Source organism: Agelaius tricolor, unplaced genomic scaffold (assembly GCF_023055355.1).
Source record: "Agelaius tricolor isolate 1412-34295 unplaced genomic scaffold, bAgeTri1.0.p SCAF_16, whole genome shotgun sequence".
NCBI lineage: Eukaryota > Metazoa > Chordata > Aves > Passeriformes > Icteridae > Agelaius > Agelaius tricolor.
This window is the reverse complement of record NW_027269276.1, coordinates 383,652-400,054: the sequence shown is the minus strand read 5'-3', so window position 1 is coordinate 400,054 and position 16,403 is coordinate 383,652. Positions and strand designations below refer to the sequence as shown.

The window sequence follows — 16,403 nt, the reverse complement described above, 5'->3', positions numbered from 1 at the left end:
GTGCTGTGTGTCTGTGCTTGGTTCGTTTTTAATATGTGGAAAATGTGAATTGTGTCCGGGGAAGGGGAGCTGGGAACAGCTTTCCCTGCACTGGGTGGGCAGGAACACCCCCCATGGCCCCACGTGCGTGTGTGGAAACGTCTCTTGTTTTTATATAAAGTCCTTCAGACACGTGTGTGCGGCAGGGCTCAGTGCCTTCCTAGGCCAGAACCATCCCAGCTGGCCCCATGGAGAGCAGCCACGTCTGGCTCTCACTGCAGTCAGAGCAGATCTGCCCACGCCTCCAGAGGGGGCAGAGGGCTGTGCTGGCCATCAGCTCTGTGGAGTCCCCTCCTCGTGTGCTTGGCTGAGCACTGGGCAGGGCACGCGGGGCCCTGCAGGGACAGTGGCGGTGTCCCTGTGACCTGCTGGCAGCCCTGGGCTGTCCTGGGGCTGTGCCTGAGGCCCGTGCCGTGGCAGTGTGGGGCAGGGAGGCCCTGTGGTGGGGGAGTGCAGAGCAATGGGGTGATGCCATCCTGGCACCATGAGAAACAGGAGAGGGCAGAGGTGACCAGGAGTAAGAAAATTTGGGGCCTGGGGCTGGGAGGAAGGCAGCCCCCAGCAGGAGAGAGGCTGTGACAGCTCCCTTCCCAGGACCACAGTCTTATGCTGCATGTGGGACCCACTGCCCACGCAGGGAGCATCAGGTCCTTGTCCCCACCCCACCCTGCTCTGGGCTGGCCCTGCACACCTTGCCAGCAGGACCTGACTCCGTGGTGGCTGAGGGCGAGGCCTGGGATTGCAGCCAGTGCTGGTTTTGAGCCCTCACACAACTGGGAAGCACTGGCAGTGCCAGCACAGGGCTGGGGGAAGTGGTGAGCTCCACAGAGATGGCGTGTCCAGGCAGGATTCCCCCGAGGGACCAGCACTGCCTTGCTCCCAGCTGGACCTGTGCACTGAACTTCCTGCACAGCCTGTTCTGGGACATCAAAAAAGCCACTGGAGGCGTTGGCTGGTGAGCTGCCAACAGACACAGCCCCGGGGCTGTAGGGGCACGGGCAGATACTGTCAGCACCGTGGGGCAGCGAGCTGGAAAGCTGGAAGGGCTGGCAGGAGCAGGAGCCACCATGTGAGAAACAGCCACGCCAGAGCCCCGAGAGCCATCAGCTGCTTTGCCCCAGTACGGGGCTCTGCGGGGCCAGCCGGACCCTCAGCAGTCCTGGCACGGCAGAGAGGATCCTGAGCAAGGACAAAGGACCCTGCTGCTCTGCTGCCCGCAGTGACAGTGCCACTCGCGGCCCAGGGCTCCCCTCAGTGCCCCAGCCTGAGCACCGAGCACAGAAGGACCCCAGTGTGGAGGAGGGAGGGAAGGAGGTGGCCCTGGAAGGGCTGTGGTGGAGCAGGACGTGGAGCCGTCCCCTGCAGTGGCGGCTGGCAGCAGGCAGAGAGGGCTGGCAGGAGCCCATGTCCCCAACACCCTGGTGGCACCCGTCCCGCAGCCAGACAAAGGCAGCAAAGAGCAAGGGTGAAACCAGAGCCCTTTAATTGTGTCCTCACAGGGACTGGGGGAGGAAGAGGCCAGGGCAGCAGAGCAGCTGCTGTGCTGGAGCCAGAAAAGGGCAAAGACAGAATGGGAGGAGGAGGAGGAGGAGTGCAGGCTCTGAGCACAGCCGTGGGGGGACAGCTCTGCTCTGGGGAGGCACCTGCACAGTGACTCCTGGGTGACTGCTCAGAGAAAGCACCTCCAGTTAGGCTATTGCTTGTGGAAAATGATCCACTTTTGGTTATTGCTCAGAGGACCCACGCTCAGTTACTGCTCAGAGAAATGGATCCACGTGGCAGCAGGCAGGCCCCCAGAAATACAGCAGAGGCAGAAGAGGCTGGCAGGGGAGGCAGCTCCCTGCCTGCTGCTGGAAGGCACAAGGTAGGAATTGGTCCTGAGGGCAGAGAGGGGCTGTGCTGGTGCAGAGTGGCCCCAGGCAGGAGCAGAGCTGCCCTTGGAATGCATAGGGATTCAAATTCTAATGCTAAGACAGCAGAAGGGCCGCAGGAGAGGCAGATTCCTGGGACTCCCTGCTGCCAAGCAGGCACCTGAGAGGGGAGCAGGAGGGTTCCTGCCCAAGGCATTGCAGCACAGCCGGGCCACTGAGGGGCCAGATCTGTGCTCCCTGAAAGAGGAAATGGCTGAGCCCACAGAGAGCTGCAGGAACTGGAGCAGTGCTGGAGGAGCTGGAGGAGTGCTGCTGGACAGCCAGGGGCTCACAGGACAATCTTGAAGGAGCTGCAAGAGATATGACAGGATCTGCACCTGCTTGCTAGGTGACACAAAGGCTTTACAAGCACCTGGCGCTGCAGGGACCAGAATCCCTGTGTGGGAGAGGCTCTGCAGAGCCAGCAGGGGATGCAGAGCTCTCTGCCACTACGGCACACTTGGCACAGGGCAGCCCTGCCCTCCTGCACCACAGCTCTGCCCCAGTGCAAGCTGAGCAATGATGAACCCCAGCCAGGCTCTGGGGACCCCCACCTGGCGAAGTCGGGGGAGCGGGAGACAACGTGCTGGAACTCGGCAAGGTTGATGGTGCCATCCTTGTCGATGTCAGACTCCTCCAGGATCTGTGGGGAAGGGGAGCAGTGAGCTCTGTGCCCGGGGCTCTGCAGTGCCCGTGCCCTGGCTGGGAGCCCTCACATTTTGGATGAGCTGGTCCATCTCTGTGCTGCTCAGCCGGGACCCCTCGCCTTGCCCTGTCAGGCAGTTCACCAGTTGCTCCAGGTCCTTCCTGTCCAGAATCCCATCATTATCAAAGTCTGTGGGGACAGACAAGGTAGGTTTTGGGAGGCCCACAGTGACCCCAGGGGGTCACAGACACCAGCACTGCGCCCCTCCGTGCACCTCACCAAACAGAACAGCCAAACCAGCTGTTCTCACAGGGAGTTCCTAAAGCCACCATCCCCGTGGGTGCTCCAAGGGCACTTCCAGCCCTCCTGAACATCAATTCATCACCATGCTCCCGCTTCCTCAAGGTGCAGCAGTCCCAGAACACAGCACCTGTCCCCAGCCTTACCAAAGATGCGGAAGGCATAGTAGGATTTGATGTCAGAGGTGGCAGAATCACTGAAGACACTCAGCATATCAAGGAAGTCTTCAAAGGACATGCTGCCGTCCTCGGTCTCTGAGGTTGAGAACACGTGGCAGATGCGCTGCTGGAAGGGGTTTGCCTGTGGACACGGGAATGGCTCAGGCAGGGCTGGGCCCTGCTGGCCCCATCAGGAACACCCCATCAGGAACACCAGGTAAGCAGGTGCCCCGCTCTGCCACCGCTCCATCACCCACAGCATGGTGATGTCTGTCCTGCGCGCCTCCCGGGGTGCAGCCCCGTGCAGCAGGGATAAGCAGGGTCCCCTGTGGCACAGCAGGAACCCCCAGGATCCTGCACAGCAGGGACCCTTGGGATCCTCCACGGCACAGCAGGGATCCCTGGGATTGCCAGTTGCTCGGTGAGGACAGGGAAGCTCTTTATTGGCACAGCGAGGCCGTGCTGGGTGCACGGGCCCTAACCCGGAGCAGCAGTGTCCCGTGTGTGCCAGGCACCATACCCGCAGCTCAGGCAGCGTCAGGATCTGGCTCTTGGGGACCCGCAAAGAGCAGGCGTTCTCCCTCTCCTCCTTTGGCAGCAGTTCACTGAACCTCTTGTAGGCACTTTAAGAGGCAAGAAAGAGAGCGGCTCTGTGGTCCGAGCAGGTGTCAGCACCGTGGTGCCCGTCCGGCACCGGCCGCGCTCCCCGGGGCGGGCTGGCCCGTTCCCACCGCTCCTGCCGGCTCTGCCGGGCCGGGCCGGGCCGGGCCGGGCCGGGCTCTCACCCTGCTCCCGGGGCAGGCAGAGGGGCCGGTCCGGCTGCTGCCCACCCGGCTCCGGGGCTGCCGGAGGGTCACCGGGACGGCCCCAGCCCCAGCCCCGGGTCAGGGCGTCACCGGCAGCACCCGCGGACCTTGGCCCCGTCCCAACCGGCTCGTAGGGAGTGCCACCGGCACCGCCCGGCTCAGCGGGGCGGAACGGGAGCTCTCCGTGCCCCGCGGAAGAGGCTGAAGCCCTGCGGGACCGGGACCGGGCTGGCAGGCGGGGGGGCACTCACGGCGGTACTTACAGCAAGATCTCCTGCTTGCTCAGGAACGTCAGCTCCTGCGGGGACAGCACGGCTCAGCACCGGCACCGGGGCCCGAGGCAGGGCACCCGAGCGGGGCCCTGCAGCCGGCCCTGTGCCCCGGTGCCGGTACCTGGTACTCGCTCAACAAGTCCCGCGGGATCAGACTGGCCGAGCCGCCCATGGCGCCGCTTCTCTGCGCCTTCCCCTCCCGCCGCCGCTGCCCGCCCCGGGCGGGGCAAACGCGCACGTACCGCCGGCCCCGCCCGCCCGGCACAAGGCGAGCTGCCGGCCCCGCCACCGCGGAGATGGCGGCCACGGCGGGAGGGGAGCCGGGCGAACCGAGCCCCGAGGAGTTCGTGTACAGCGAGGAGGACTTCGTGCTGCAGGCAGCCGGCTGGGGCGACCCGGGCTCCGCGCCCTCCCGGTTCGACCGGGTGCTGCTGGCGGGCTGGAGCGACCGTATGGAGCGGGGACTGTTCCGGTACCGGCTAGGAGCGCTGCCCACCCGCGTCCTGCCCGGCGCCGTGCGCCTCGTGGCACAGCTGAACGAGCAGCGCAGCGCGGAGCGCCGCCCGCCGCAGCCCGTCCGCAGCCTCCGCGACCCCTTCGACCCCGCCGCCTTCAACTTCACCCGGCTGCGCCCCGCCGAGCTGCTGTTCCGCCTGCGCCGCGCCGGCGGCCCGGAGCCGCTGCTGGTGGCGATCAACGCCAGCCCGCTGGAGCGGGGACATGTGCTGCTGCTGCCGGAGCCGGCGCGGCGGCTGCCGCAGGCGCTGACGGCCCCGGCGCTGCGCGGGGCGCTGGAGGCGGCGCTGCTCAGCGCCCACCCCGGCTTCCGCGTGGGCTTCAACGGGCTGGGCGGCGGCGCCTCGGTGAACCACCTGCACCTGCACGGGCTCTACCTGGACCGCCCGCTGCCGCTGGAGGAGGCGCCGGCCGAGCCGCTGGGGCCGCGCCTGGCGCTGCTCCGCGCCGGACCAGCCCCCGCCTTCCTCTTCTTCGCCGCCGGCCCCGCGGCGCTAGAGCCGGTGTCGCGGGCCGTGTGCCGGGCGGCCGAGCACCTGGGCGCTGCCGGGCTGGCCTGCAACGTGCTGGCCACGCGGGGCGACCCGCCGGCGGGGCCCGGGGGCGGCCGCGGGCTGCGGGTGCTGCTGTGGGCGCGCCGGCCGCTCTTCGGCCCCAAGGCGGGCGAGCCCTTCGCCGTGGCGTTGTGCGAGCTGGCGGGGCTGCTGCCGCTGCCCGCCGAGCCGCTCTACCGGGACATCACCGAGGAGCAGGCCCTGAGCGCCATCCGCCAGCACCTGCTGCCCGAGCCCGAACTGCTGCATCTGGGCGGGGAGCTGGCGAGGCTGCTGGAGCGGTGATGGCACGGACAGCGGCCGGAGCGCTGAGCCGGTGGCACGGACAGCAGCCGGAGCGCTGAACCGGAGGCACGAGCAGCGGCTGAAGCGCTGAACCGGAGGCACGGGCGGTGGCCAGGGCGCTGAACCGGGGGCACGGACCGCGGCCGGAGCGCTGAACCGGGGGAACGGACAGCGGCTGGGCCGCTGCAGAGCTGAGCGCACCTGGACCGGCAGGGGGCGCTGCGGGTGGAGGACACGGAAGTGGCTGTCACGTGGCCGCGCGAGGCCGCTCTGGCCGCATGCCCGGCTCTATGGTGCGGTCGCCATGGGAACGCGGCGGAGCCGGGAGCGGTGTGATGGCGGCGGCGGGCGGCGGCGGGCGGGGCAGCGTGGGCCCGGGCCCGTCCCCGGAAACCCCTCCGAGTGAGGAGGCGCCCATCGCCGCAGCCCCCCGGTACCGTCCCGCTGCTCCCGCCGGACCCGAGCCGCGGAGGAAGCGCAGGCGAGTGCGGGACCGCAGCCCCCGGCAGGGTCCGGCTGGAGCCCGTCCGGCCGCTCCCAGCGGCGCCTCCCGCTGCCTCACTCGCGCTCGGTCCCGGCCCCAGCCCAGCCGTGGCACAGTGCCCAGGCGGTGCTCGGCGCTCCCCAGCCCCCGGGGGCCGGTGCGGGGTCCCGCTGACCCAAAATAAATAGTGTTCCCTGGAAGTGCCCCAAGGATCCCCTGTGTGACACAGTCGGGCACGGCTCCGTGCCCAGGAGCAGCCTGCCCGCCTCCTTAGGGCTGTAGCGAACGGGGCTGGCTCGGTCGGGCTGCCCGGTGTGCTCTGTGTGTGGGGGGCATCGGGGCTGTCCCCACTGTGTGCCCTGCCCGGTGCCTCGCTGAGCTACTGTCATCTCGTCTCTATTCCAGTGTCCCCTCCATCAACCTGAGCGGCTGCAAGTACGACAGCGGTAAGTTAGAGGGGCAGGGACCCGCAGGCTCCCCAGGTGTGCCCAGCCAGCAGCGCTCCTGGCACCCAGTTCCCACTGGTTTATTCACTGCTGCCAGCGACTGGCACAGGGCCCTGTTCGTGTCAGTGGGGAGTTTGTCACACTTTGGACTGAGATTTCTCCCGATTTAAAATGTGCAACAGCAGCAGGAGCCCTCAACATCCCCCACACTTGTGTTTGCCAGCTGCCTGCTAAAATGGGCAAGAAGGGTTCCGTCAGGTACAGTGCAGGGGAGCACCTGGGCTTGGAGACAGGACCCGAGGGCTGTCAGCTGTTTAGGGTGAATCTGGTGGTGAGCAGGCAGGATCTGTACCTGGAGCCTCTCCCTGTGCTGTTCATCCCTGGGGACCCCAGGGAGCTGGTCCACTCTCCCCTCCCACTCTCCTTCTACAAGCTGGATCTTGAAAGAACACACTCCTGGCCCTTGAGGGCTGATATTAATCTACTTTGCTAAGGGATCTTGGTGTGCGTGGATCCCCATCAGCCCTGCCAAATTCATACTTGGCACTAGCACCAACATAGACCTTTTCCTGCAGAGCTGTGTTCTGCTGCTGAAAGACCTTTGATTTGGGAGATTAAATTCACACCTTCACAACACTTGTAATCTGCCTGTGAGGTGTAAAACCCATGGGAAGTTCAGCCCTGCTGTGGAGGGGCCCTGGCACCTCAGGACAGGTGGGATTAGAGGGTTAAGAGTTCCCAGAACACTTGCAGCCAGAGGCTTGGGGCGTTGGCCAGATAAAACTGGTGTTCCTGACACCTTCCAAGGGATCATGCCAATACCCTGTACCTCTGAGAGGGGAACAGCAGCCCGGAGAGCTGCATGCTCCATCCCCTGGGGGTGTGTCAGCCCCTCGGGCAGAGGTGTGTTTCACACTCCCTCCCCGGTTCTCTGGGGTGTGTCAGCCCCTGCCCGTGGTCCCTGGCTGGCCCTGTCACTGCTTGCCTTGGCACAGTGCGGCGGGCGGCGCAGCACTGCGGGCTGAAGGAGGCGGCCGAGCACGAGGAGTGGACGGTGTACTGGACGGACAGCACGGTCACTCTGGAGCGCCTCATGGAAATGAAGCGCTTCCAGGTAAACAGAACACCTGCCCAGCAGGCATTGCTCGGGACACAGGGCAGTCTGTGGAACAGCACGTGGCAGAGTGGAACAGAAGCACCCGAAGCAGTGCCGTGTGCCATCTGTACCTCGGCTCCAGGGCGCAGGCTCAGATGCCTCTGCTTGTGCCATGTCCCTGGCTGGTGTCATCAGCAGCATTCAGCAGCTGTGGTGGGAGCAGCAGCGTCCCAGCCCTGTGATGTGCTGTGAAATAAACAGCTCTTATGCTGCTCCAGGGCTAAGATGGAACAGGCAGATAAATCAGTAGTGGAGCCCACATAAAGCAGCTGTAGCAAGTCTCACCCCTCAGCAGTAGTTCAAGGCAGCCACAGGCCTGGCTTCCCTCTCACTGCTGGTTCTCCATGCACAGGCTCTCCTCGGGGCTGGGAGAATCCATCCCTGCAGGGCTCCACTGATCAGGGTTTTTCTGCACCACTTTCAGAAAATCAACCACTTCCCAGGCATGATCGAGCTGTGCCGCAAGGACCTGCTGGCCCGCAACCTGAACCGCATGCTCCGGCTCTTCCCCAAGGAGTACAACATCTTCCCCCGCACGTGGTGCCTGCCAGCCGAGTGAGTGGTGTGGGTCAGCGCCGTGGGGACAGGGGACACAGGCAGGGAGGCTGCTGGCCTGCTCTTTCTGGGCACCAGAGCCCAAACCTGCATTGCTTTGGCACACACTGCTGTGACCTCTTCAGCAAACCTCCCAGCAGAGCTGGAGATGTGTGCAGGGAAAAGGAGGGATGGGGAGGCTGGGTCGGGTCACGCAGAGACCAATCTGTGACTCCTGCAGATTCAGAATGGGAGTTTGATTGATCCCCTTCAGAAGTTCAGTGTGTGCTGGGCTGCAGCACCATGGTTTCAGTACCCAGCTGTTAGGAGAGAGTTCAGAGGGGTGTTTTTTGCAGCTGGTGATAGTCACCCCTCCCTTGCACAGCTACGGAGATTTCCATGCCTATAGATCCATGAGGAAAGCAAGAACATTCATCTGCAAGCCCGACAACAGCTGCCAGGGAAGAGGGATCTTCATAACCCACCACCCAGAGGAGATCAAGCACGGGGAGCGCATGATCTGTCAGCAGTACATCTCTGAGGTACTGGGACGGTCCCGGAACACCGGGGTAGGATTCCAGCATCCCCCACGCTCCCCGGGTCTCCTCAGCTCTGCTGGAGGTGTTGGTGTGGCTGTGGGACATCGGGGACACAGACAAAGCTTGTCCCCCTGCTGAGCAGCACAGGCAGGGGAGCAGTTCCTCAGCTCACCCCTGCTCCTGCCTCTTTCCTCTCAGCCCTTCCTCATCGATGGCTTCAAGTTTGACATGCGCATCTACGTGCTGGTCACATCCTGTGACCCACTGAAGATCTTTCTCTACAAGGAGGGCCTGGCCCGGTTTGCCACCATGAGGTACATCGATAACAGCACGAGAAACCTGGTAAAGAGGAAGTTTTAAAAAAACTCATATAGTATCTGTAGGTATCAGCCCTTAACTTGTCCTGGGGGCATTCCAGGCCTTGAAAAGGCAGGTATTGGGGGTTGCAGGAGTCCCAGCTTGATGCTTTCCTGTTCTTCCTCTATGCTCCTTCCTCCTCCTCACAGGAGGTGTTTCAGGAGGGATAGTACATCTACCCCAAGGCCCCACATTTGGGCTGTTCACTGGCATTACCATGGAATCGTGGAATTATTTGCTTGGATGGAACCTTGGAAGGTCTCCAACCTCATGCTGAAAACGTGGTCAACAATAAATTCATATCTGGTTTCTCAGGATCTCACCCGATGAGGTTTTGAAAACCTGCAGAGTGAAGCCTCCCCCCGCCCCTGGTGTCTCTGGGCAGCATGTTCTGCTTCTGGCCCTGCTAAGAATGCTCAATTCCACACTATTCCAACTCTGCCCATGCTCCAGGCAGAAAAGAACATGGGAGTATCTGGTGGAGCTGTTCCTTTTCTTGCTCAGTGGTTCAGAGTGAACAAACATCTCTTGTGGTTCCCTGCCAGGGTGACATCTGCATGCACCTGACCAATTATGCAATCAACAAACACAATGAGAACTTCATCAAGGACGACATGGTGGGCAGCAAGAGGTACTGGCATGTCCCAGCACTGCAGGAACACTGCCTGGGGACACGGGTTTACCTCAGCCTTCCTGGGGTGACACAGCTGAGCTTTACCACCCCCTGTTCCCACACAGGAAACTGTCCACCCTGAATGCCTGGATGGCAAAGCACAACTATGACACATCAAAGCTCTGGGCAGATATTGATGACATCGTTATAAAGACACTGATTTCCGCTCACCCTGTGCTGAAACACCATTACCAGAGCTGCTTCTCCAACCACACTACTGGCTGCGCCTGCTTTGAAATCCTGGGCTTTGACATTTTGCTGGATAGAAGGCTGAAGCCATGGCTGCTGGAGGTGAGGAAGGAGTGGAGAGCTCAGAGCTGGGCCACTAGGACAGGGGGTTTGTTTGATTCAAAAGGGCCACCTTGCTCACAGAATTAACCAGGCTCTGAAGCCAAACAACCTGCTGTGAGCAGGATCCAAGAGAACCCATTTCCTGCACACCATCTAACAACAGCGAGTTTCCCAAGCCTTCAGGTGCCTTGTCGTGTGAGCACCCTGAATTTGTGACAGCTGCCCCCTGCCTGCACCCTGTGGGGTGGGATCCAGTGACCTGTGGCACAAGTGGGCAGGAGAGAGTGCTGTGTGTGGCTCCTGTCTCTGGCAGGGAGCAGAGCATCCTGGGGCACGGCTGGGGTGCCAGGTTAGGTTACCTGCTTGTCTTGGCAGGTGAACCACTCTCCCAGCTTCAACACAGATTCTCAGCTAGACCATGAGGTGAAGGATGCCCTTCTGTGTGACACCTTCAACCTGATCAATGTGCACGCCTGTGACAGAAAGAAGGTGCTGGAGGAAGACAAGCGGCGGGTAAAGGAACGGCTCCTCCAGGCCAGCCAGACTCCCTGGGAGTCCAGGTACTGCTGCTCCCCCACAGTGCTGCAGGTCCCAGTGAGCAAAGACAGGGCACGACAGAGCAGGATAACACCAGGGCTGGCTGTGGAAGCTCCCAGAGCCTATGGCATCGTGCAGCCTCTGAGCTCTCCCAAGCCATCTGCATCCTGCAAGGAGGAGCCAGGGCTGCTCTCTGGGTGCCAGGAGATCTGTGACATCTTGTGCTCTAGGCCCTGACAGAGCTCTCCCCAAGCTGCACCTGCTTGTAATCTCTTTTGCTGGGGATGGGCAGTGCCAGCATCCTGGGCTGGCAGGGATGCTCAGAGCCCTGCCTCAGGAACTGGGGGTACCCTTCTCCAGGGCAGGGGTCCTTTCCAGGACTGAGGGTTTCCCGTTCCTCTGTCTGCCCTATGTCCTTTCACAAGCCTGTGTTCAGTGAGCCTGCTGCCTGGCAGGCAGGCCGTGGCTCTCTCCAGCTGCTGTTTCCATCAGGAGTGCTGGGACAATCCTGGGACATGCTGAGCATGTCAGCCCCACCCTCTGCCTGTGCCAGAGCCTCCCTCCACAGCTCTCTGTGCTCCCTCCCACTGCAGGCGCAGGGAGCAGGAGAGCACCCAGGCTGCCTGGCTGGCACAGGCTGAAACCTACGAGAACGAGCACCTGGGGGGGTTCCGACGCATCTACCCAGCACCTGGGACAGAGAAGTACGAGCCATTCTTCCAGCAGAGCAGGTCCCTCTTCCAGGATACAGCAGCATCCAAGGCAAGAGAAGAGTATGCCAGGTATGCTGCTCCTGTGGAAACCCACTTCTCACAGGTGGCATGAGACCACTTGCTCCTGATCCCTCCTGGGGAGCAACTCTGCTGCTTGGCAGGTGTAAGAAAGAGGGGAGAGTGGGAGGGGAAAGGAAGGAGCCTGCATGTGCTGTGGTACCACAGCAAAGTGGCTCCTTTTAGATGGACTCCAGAGAGGAAAGGGCAGTAGTCCATTGACTTTTGGACCCTGGAGACACCATTTCCCAAATGTCCCCCTCCCTTTGGGCAAATACAGCCTAATGCAAGGGCATCTCTCTTTTTAGAAGTCTCTTTACAAGCTTCCCATTCCCTCTTTTGGGACAGTTCTATTATGGGCTATTCATACAGAACTTGGGCCTGCAGTAAATGTTCTCAGGTTGAAATCTGCCCCAGAGCCCTTTGCTATTGTGACTCTGAGCTGTGAGTGACTGCGCTGTTGTGTGGCAGGCAGCAGCTGGAGGAGATGCGCCTGAAAAATGAAAAGCTGGAAGCTGTCAGGAAGAAGAAAACAGAGAGGAATAAAGGCACAGCTCCTACAACCCACCTTTCCTACAGAAGCACCAAGTCGTGGGACAGAAAGGTACGTCAGTGTCAGCACGTCTGTGGGCTCTCTAAGTCACTGATATGGCTCTGGGAGCTGTGCTGAGCCATTGGTGCACCCATGGAGCAGAAATTCCAGGTTTGACTCCCTGCCTGAAGTTCAGAGTCAACAACTTGTGTTGGCACTACTTGCAAGCACCAGTGTTCTGCCTTTCCACTTTGGCTCTCACTGGGATCTCTGTCCCCCCCGGGACTGTAACTGTCCCCAGGGTTGGAGCAGCTCACGGCTCTCTCACCTGTGTGTTATCCCAGCTTCAGCTTTGCTATAGCTCAGGTGTTTCTCTGCCGAGGTGCAGCGTGTGCAGTACAACTCCATGAAGCCCCAGAACATTGTGGAACACGAAGAGAAGAGGAGAGTGAATGCTCTGCTGCTGCGTGAGAAGCAGATCCGAGGGCTGGGCATCACCGAGCTGCTTTCCCAGCTGCTCCCCGCGGCTGAAACCCAGAGACCCTACGTGCTGCAGAGCCAGGTAACGGCACTGCCCACAGCCACCCCACACAGAAGTGGATTGGTGCAGGGTTGGGCACTGAGCATCTCTGCTGGGGCAGGATGGGGGCTGCTGCAGGCGCAGGAGCTGCTGTGCCTTCAGGATGATGAATCTGGAATGGTGTTGGGGGCATACCTGGGGACAAAGTGCGGTATGATGCTTCAATGTGCACCTGGGTGCGACTAGAGACTCTTCTTTCCCATCTCCTGCCAAGGCCTACAGAAGTAAGCCGTGGCCATTTTCCTTCCCTCCTTCCAGCTGCTGTTTCCCTGGGATGTCATTGAGGAGCACAACACCCACAATTTAATGATGCTTTTCTCATTCCTGGGAGTCCCAGCTCGGCCCTTGGCACACAGGGCTGTACCCAGCCCCACAGCCCAGGGCCTGCCACAGCACATACCAGGCCCAGATCCCAAGGACATGGAGACCCTCTGCATTCGAGGCCAGAGCATCCCGTGCCACGCGCGGCACAAGGGCTCCCGGGCGCAGGGCGGGGGCTGGCTGCAGGGCCCGGCCGCAGGGGCAGCGCTCCCCCCGCCCTGCGCCCACCCGCGGGGGCAGCAGCCGAGGGAACCGTGCCTCCCTGGCACCGCCAGCCAGGCTGAAGGCTGTAAGTACACACCACCTTGCCCTGGGTGCTCCTGGCCTCGCCAGGCTGGGAGGAATGGCTGGGCTCGATGGAGCTCTCAGGGATGCTGGGACACTGCAAAAGGGTCGCTGTGCTCTGCTTGGGGCACTGGTTACCACTGGAAACCTCTGAGGCTTGGAGATCCCATCTGCAGGGACAGGGAAGAACCATGGGTGGTTTCCCAGGATCAAGGGTTGATGTGCAGGCATGGGGGAGTGTGAGAAGCCAGGAAAGTCAAAGGGGTGCATTTGCTCCTGGGGGTCAGAGGGGACGTGGTGACACAGCATAGCCCCCAATCTCTTCCCACCACACTGCTCCCTGCCCATATTCTCACCCTCCATGCTTTCCCAGCCCGGCTCCCTGGCATCGGCTTCACCCACTTTGCAGCCTCAGGACCCAGGGAGCAGGGCCAGAGGAGGGGCTGCCAGGACCAAGCCCCACTGGCAAGGGCAGTGGGGGCTGCTGACCTGCAGAGCTGCTGGCTCTGCACGGCCCCACACCCATCTGTGCTGTTGCAGGTGATGCTGGTAGTCGGTCATCCTCCGATGGGGGCAGTTGTCCCCCGACTTCCCCAGCCAGCCCAGAGCAGGCCCCAGGTGATGGCATCTTCAGCTGTGCTGTGGAGCTCCCCACTGCCACTGCCGCTCAGGCGCAGCACACACACACCTCACACCCTGGCAGAGCCTCGCCGTGCCGGTGTGTCACACCATGCCAGCACCTTGCCCCATGCCAGTGCCCCACAGATTCACAGCCTGAAAAGCACAGGTAACACGGCCAAGGGCTCAGCCTTCCTCCCGTGTGTGCTTGCGTGAGAACCAGGACTTGCAGGATGAAACCAGGACAGCTGCTGGCTGCCTCCATCAACTCTGGAGTCAGCTGCTGAGCCCCCTGACCAGAGCCTTGGGCCCAGCACGGCTCCAGCCACCTGCCCCGGCTGCCTTCACCTCTGCCAGGACCGGAGACTGGTGCTTGTGCCCTGCCCGCTGCACAGCCGCCTGCGGCGAAGCCCTCCGGAGGCCACCTCGCTCAGGACCCGTCGGAAGCCCGCTTCTCCCGCCGGGGCCGCTCCCCGCGCCGGCCCCGCCCGTCCCCGGGCCTGTTCCGGGCCATGGCGGGGCTGCTCCGGCGCGCCCTGCGGGCCGTGCCGCTCCTCGCCCGGGTCCCGCGGCGGGCGGCGGCGGCCTGGCCCGGGGACCCGGAGCCGCCGGACCCGGCGCTGGACGAGACGCAGAGGTGCGGAGCGGCCGGGGCGCGGCGGGGCGTGCGGCGGCCCGGGAGCTCACGCGTGTTCCCCGCAGGGCGCGGCGGCGGCGGGCGGCGCGGATGGAGCGGCTGCGACGGGAGCTGGGCGGGGGGCGCGGAGCCCCCGACCGCACCCTGACCTGGCAGGCGATGGAGCAGCTGCGGTGAGCGCGGGGCCGGGCGGGCGGCGCCCACCGACCGCCCCGGTGACCGCTCCGGTGACCGTGCCCGTGCCCGTAGGTTCCTGCGGCGGGAGCTGCCCGAGGAGTGGCCGCTGGAGCGCCTGGCCCAGGGCTTTGGCGTCAGCACGGACGTGGTGCGGCGGGTGCTGCGGAGCCGCGGCTGTGTCTCTGCGCGCCGCCGCCTGCGGCAGGACCAGCGGGCGGTGAGCGCCGCCGCCACGGCTCCGCCACCGGGACGGGGGGCGGGGGACGGGCGCGAGGTGCGCGCCCCCGACGGGACGCTGCTGTACCGGCTGCCGCGGGGCTGGGGCGGGCCGGGGCCCGGCGCGCAATAAATGCACTTGGGGCCCGCCTCCGCCTGTGCCGCTTCCGTCGCGCCGGCCGCGGGCTCCGAGACTGCGGGGATGGACTCTGAGACCGCGGGGATGGGCTCCGAGGCCGCGGGGATCAGCTCCGAGGCCGCGGGGATGAGCTCCGAGGCGGCGCGGCTTCTGGAGGCCGTAGACTTTGCAGCCAGGAAACACAAGGAGCAGCGGCGGAAGGATCCCGAGGGCACCCCCTACATCAACCACCCCATCGGTGCGGAACCCCCCCCGGCACCGCGGCCCCTCTCTCCCAGCGCACCGCCCACCCTGGAACCCCTCCTGCCCCGGCGCGCTGCCAGCCCCCGGGAGCCCCTCGCCCTGGTCCCGGGAGACAGCCGTGTCCCTTGTCCCGTACCGTGTCCTTCGGTCCGATGGGGGCACAGCTGACGAAGCACGGCAGCCCCGGCCCCGGCTCTAGGTGTGGCTGCCGCCCCCCTGTTGCCCTGCCGTGCTTGGGGCCCGCGGGAGCTGCTGAGGGGCCCCCGTGCCGCAGCCGCACCTGCCAGGCCTGGGGACAGCCCCACCTTGGGGGCACTGCCAGCCCTGGGACCTTCCAGCCAAGGATCCACCGCGCAGGACGTGCCCGCGGGGTGTCCCCAGCCCAGGGCTGGCCTCGGGGAAGCCTCGCTGCCCACCGTGCGGCGCAGCCCCCGTGTCCGGGCCCGGAGCTGCCTGTTCCCCGGCGCTTCCTCCCACCTTTCCGTTCTCGCTGCAGCCGTGGCCAGGATCCTGGCGCATGAGGCCGGCGTGACGGACATGGTGGTGCTGCAGGTAACGCCTGTCCTCCCTGCCCTGCCCTGCCCTGCCCTGCCCGCTTCCCGCAGCCCCCTCGTCCCCTGCTCGCCGCAGGCCGCCCTGCTGCACGACACAGTGGAGGACACGGACACCACGTTCTCGGAGATCGAGGAGCGGTTCGGTGCGGAGGTGCGGCGCGTGGTGGAGGAGGTGACGGACGACAAGAGCCTGCCCAAGATGGAGTGCAAGCGGCTGCAGATCGAGCGCGCTCCCACCTGCAGCCGCCGCGCCAAGCTGGTCAAGCTGGCGGACAAGCTGCACAACCTGCGGGACCTGAACCGCTGCACCCCGCAAGGTGCCGGCCCCGGGGCCCGGGGTGCGCGGGGAGTACGGCGGCAGCGCAGCGGCACCGGGCACGGGCCCCGCCGTCTCGGCCCGCAGCACGGCTGGTGCTGCTGCCTGTGCCGAGGGGCCGAGGGACAGAGGGGCCCCGCGGCCGCGCTGGGCCGGGGCGGCAGTGGCGGGAGGCAGGGCAGTATGTCTGTGCCGGTGTGTGTGTCGGCGGGGCAGTGCTGGTGTCAGTGCCGGTGTGTGTGTGCCAGTGTCTCCGTGGGACTGGGACCGGGGAGTGCGGGCGGCCCCGGTGTGTTGGGGCCGGAAGTGACGTCGCGCATGTCCCCGCAGGGTGGTCGGAGGAGCGCGTGCAGGAATACTTCCGGTGGGCGGCGCGCGTGGTGTCGGGGCTGCGCGGGAGCAGCGCGGCCCTGGAGGGGGCGCTGCAGAGCCTGTTCGAGGCGCGCGGCGTGCCCACGTGACCGGGCCGCGCCCGCCTCCGCCAATAAACGTGCGCACAGATCGGCGTCCCT

General features: G+C 64.3%; 4 protein-coding genes across 4 annotated transcripts; 3 read left to right on the top strand and 1 right to left on the bottom strand.

Annotated features, from left to right (window-relative positions):
• Window positions 1-1,500: 1,500 nt before the first annotated feature.
• Window positions 1,501-4,384, bottom strand: CIB1 (calcium and integrin binding 1). The gene is made up of 7 exons (XM_071441055.1): window positions 4,253-4,384; window positions 4,123-4,157; window positions 3,574-3,676; window positions 3,042-3,195; window positions 2,666-2,784; window positions 2,504-2,592; window positions 1,501-2,260 (listed from the first exon to the last, which is right to left on the bottom strand). Exons 1-7 carry the CDS (start codon window positions 4,301-4,303, stop codon window positions 2,239-2,241), a joined length of 573 nt encoding a protein of 190 aa, XP_071297156.1. The 5' UTR covers window positions 4,304-4,384; the 3' UTR covers window positions 1,501-2,238.
• On the top strand, window positions 4,302-5,492 carry GDPGP1 (GDP-D-glucose phosphorylase 1). Its single transcript, XM_071441053.1, has one exon. It carries the CDS (start codon window positions 4,302-4,304, stop codon window positions 5,484-5,486), a length of 1,185 nt encoding a protein of 394 aa, XP_071297154.1. The 3' UTR covers window positions 5,487-5,492.
• On the top strand, window positions 5,492-14,790 carry LOC139596658 (tubulin polyglutamylase TTLL13-like). The gene is made up of 16 exons (XM_071441057.1): window positions 5,492-5,967; window positions 6,376-6,416; window positions 7,412-7,530; window positions 7,997-8,127; window positions 8,492-8,648; window positions 8,844-8,987; window positions 9,548-9,633; window positions 9,741-9,966; window positions 10,342-10,526; window positions 11,097-11,285; window positions 11,745-11,877; window positions 12,194-12,367; window positions 12,644-12,995; window positions 13,532-13,778; window positions 14,312-14,419; window positions 14,496-14,790. The coding sequence occupies exons 1-16, from the start codon at window positions 5,765-5,767 to the stop codon at window positions 14,770-14,772; spliced, it is 2,772 nt and encodes a 923-aa protein (XP_071297158.1). The 5' UTR covers window positions 5,492-5,764; the 3' UTR covers window positions 14,773-14,790.
• On the top strand, window positions 14,773-16,397 carry HDDC3 (HD domain containing 3). Its single transcript, XM_071441056.1, has 4 exons — window positions 14,773-15,016; window positions 15,518-15,573; window positions 15,652-15,892; window positions 16,222-16,397. The coding sequence occupies exons 1-4, from the start codon at window positions 14,773-14,775 to the stop codon at window positions 16,350-16,352; spliced, it is 672 nt and encodes a 223-aa protein (XP_071297157.1). The 3' UTR covers window positions 16,353-16,397.
• The last annotated feature ends 6 nt before the right edge of the window (window positions 16,398-16,403 follow it).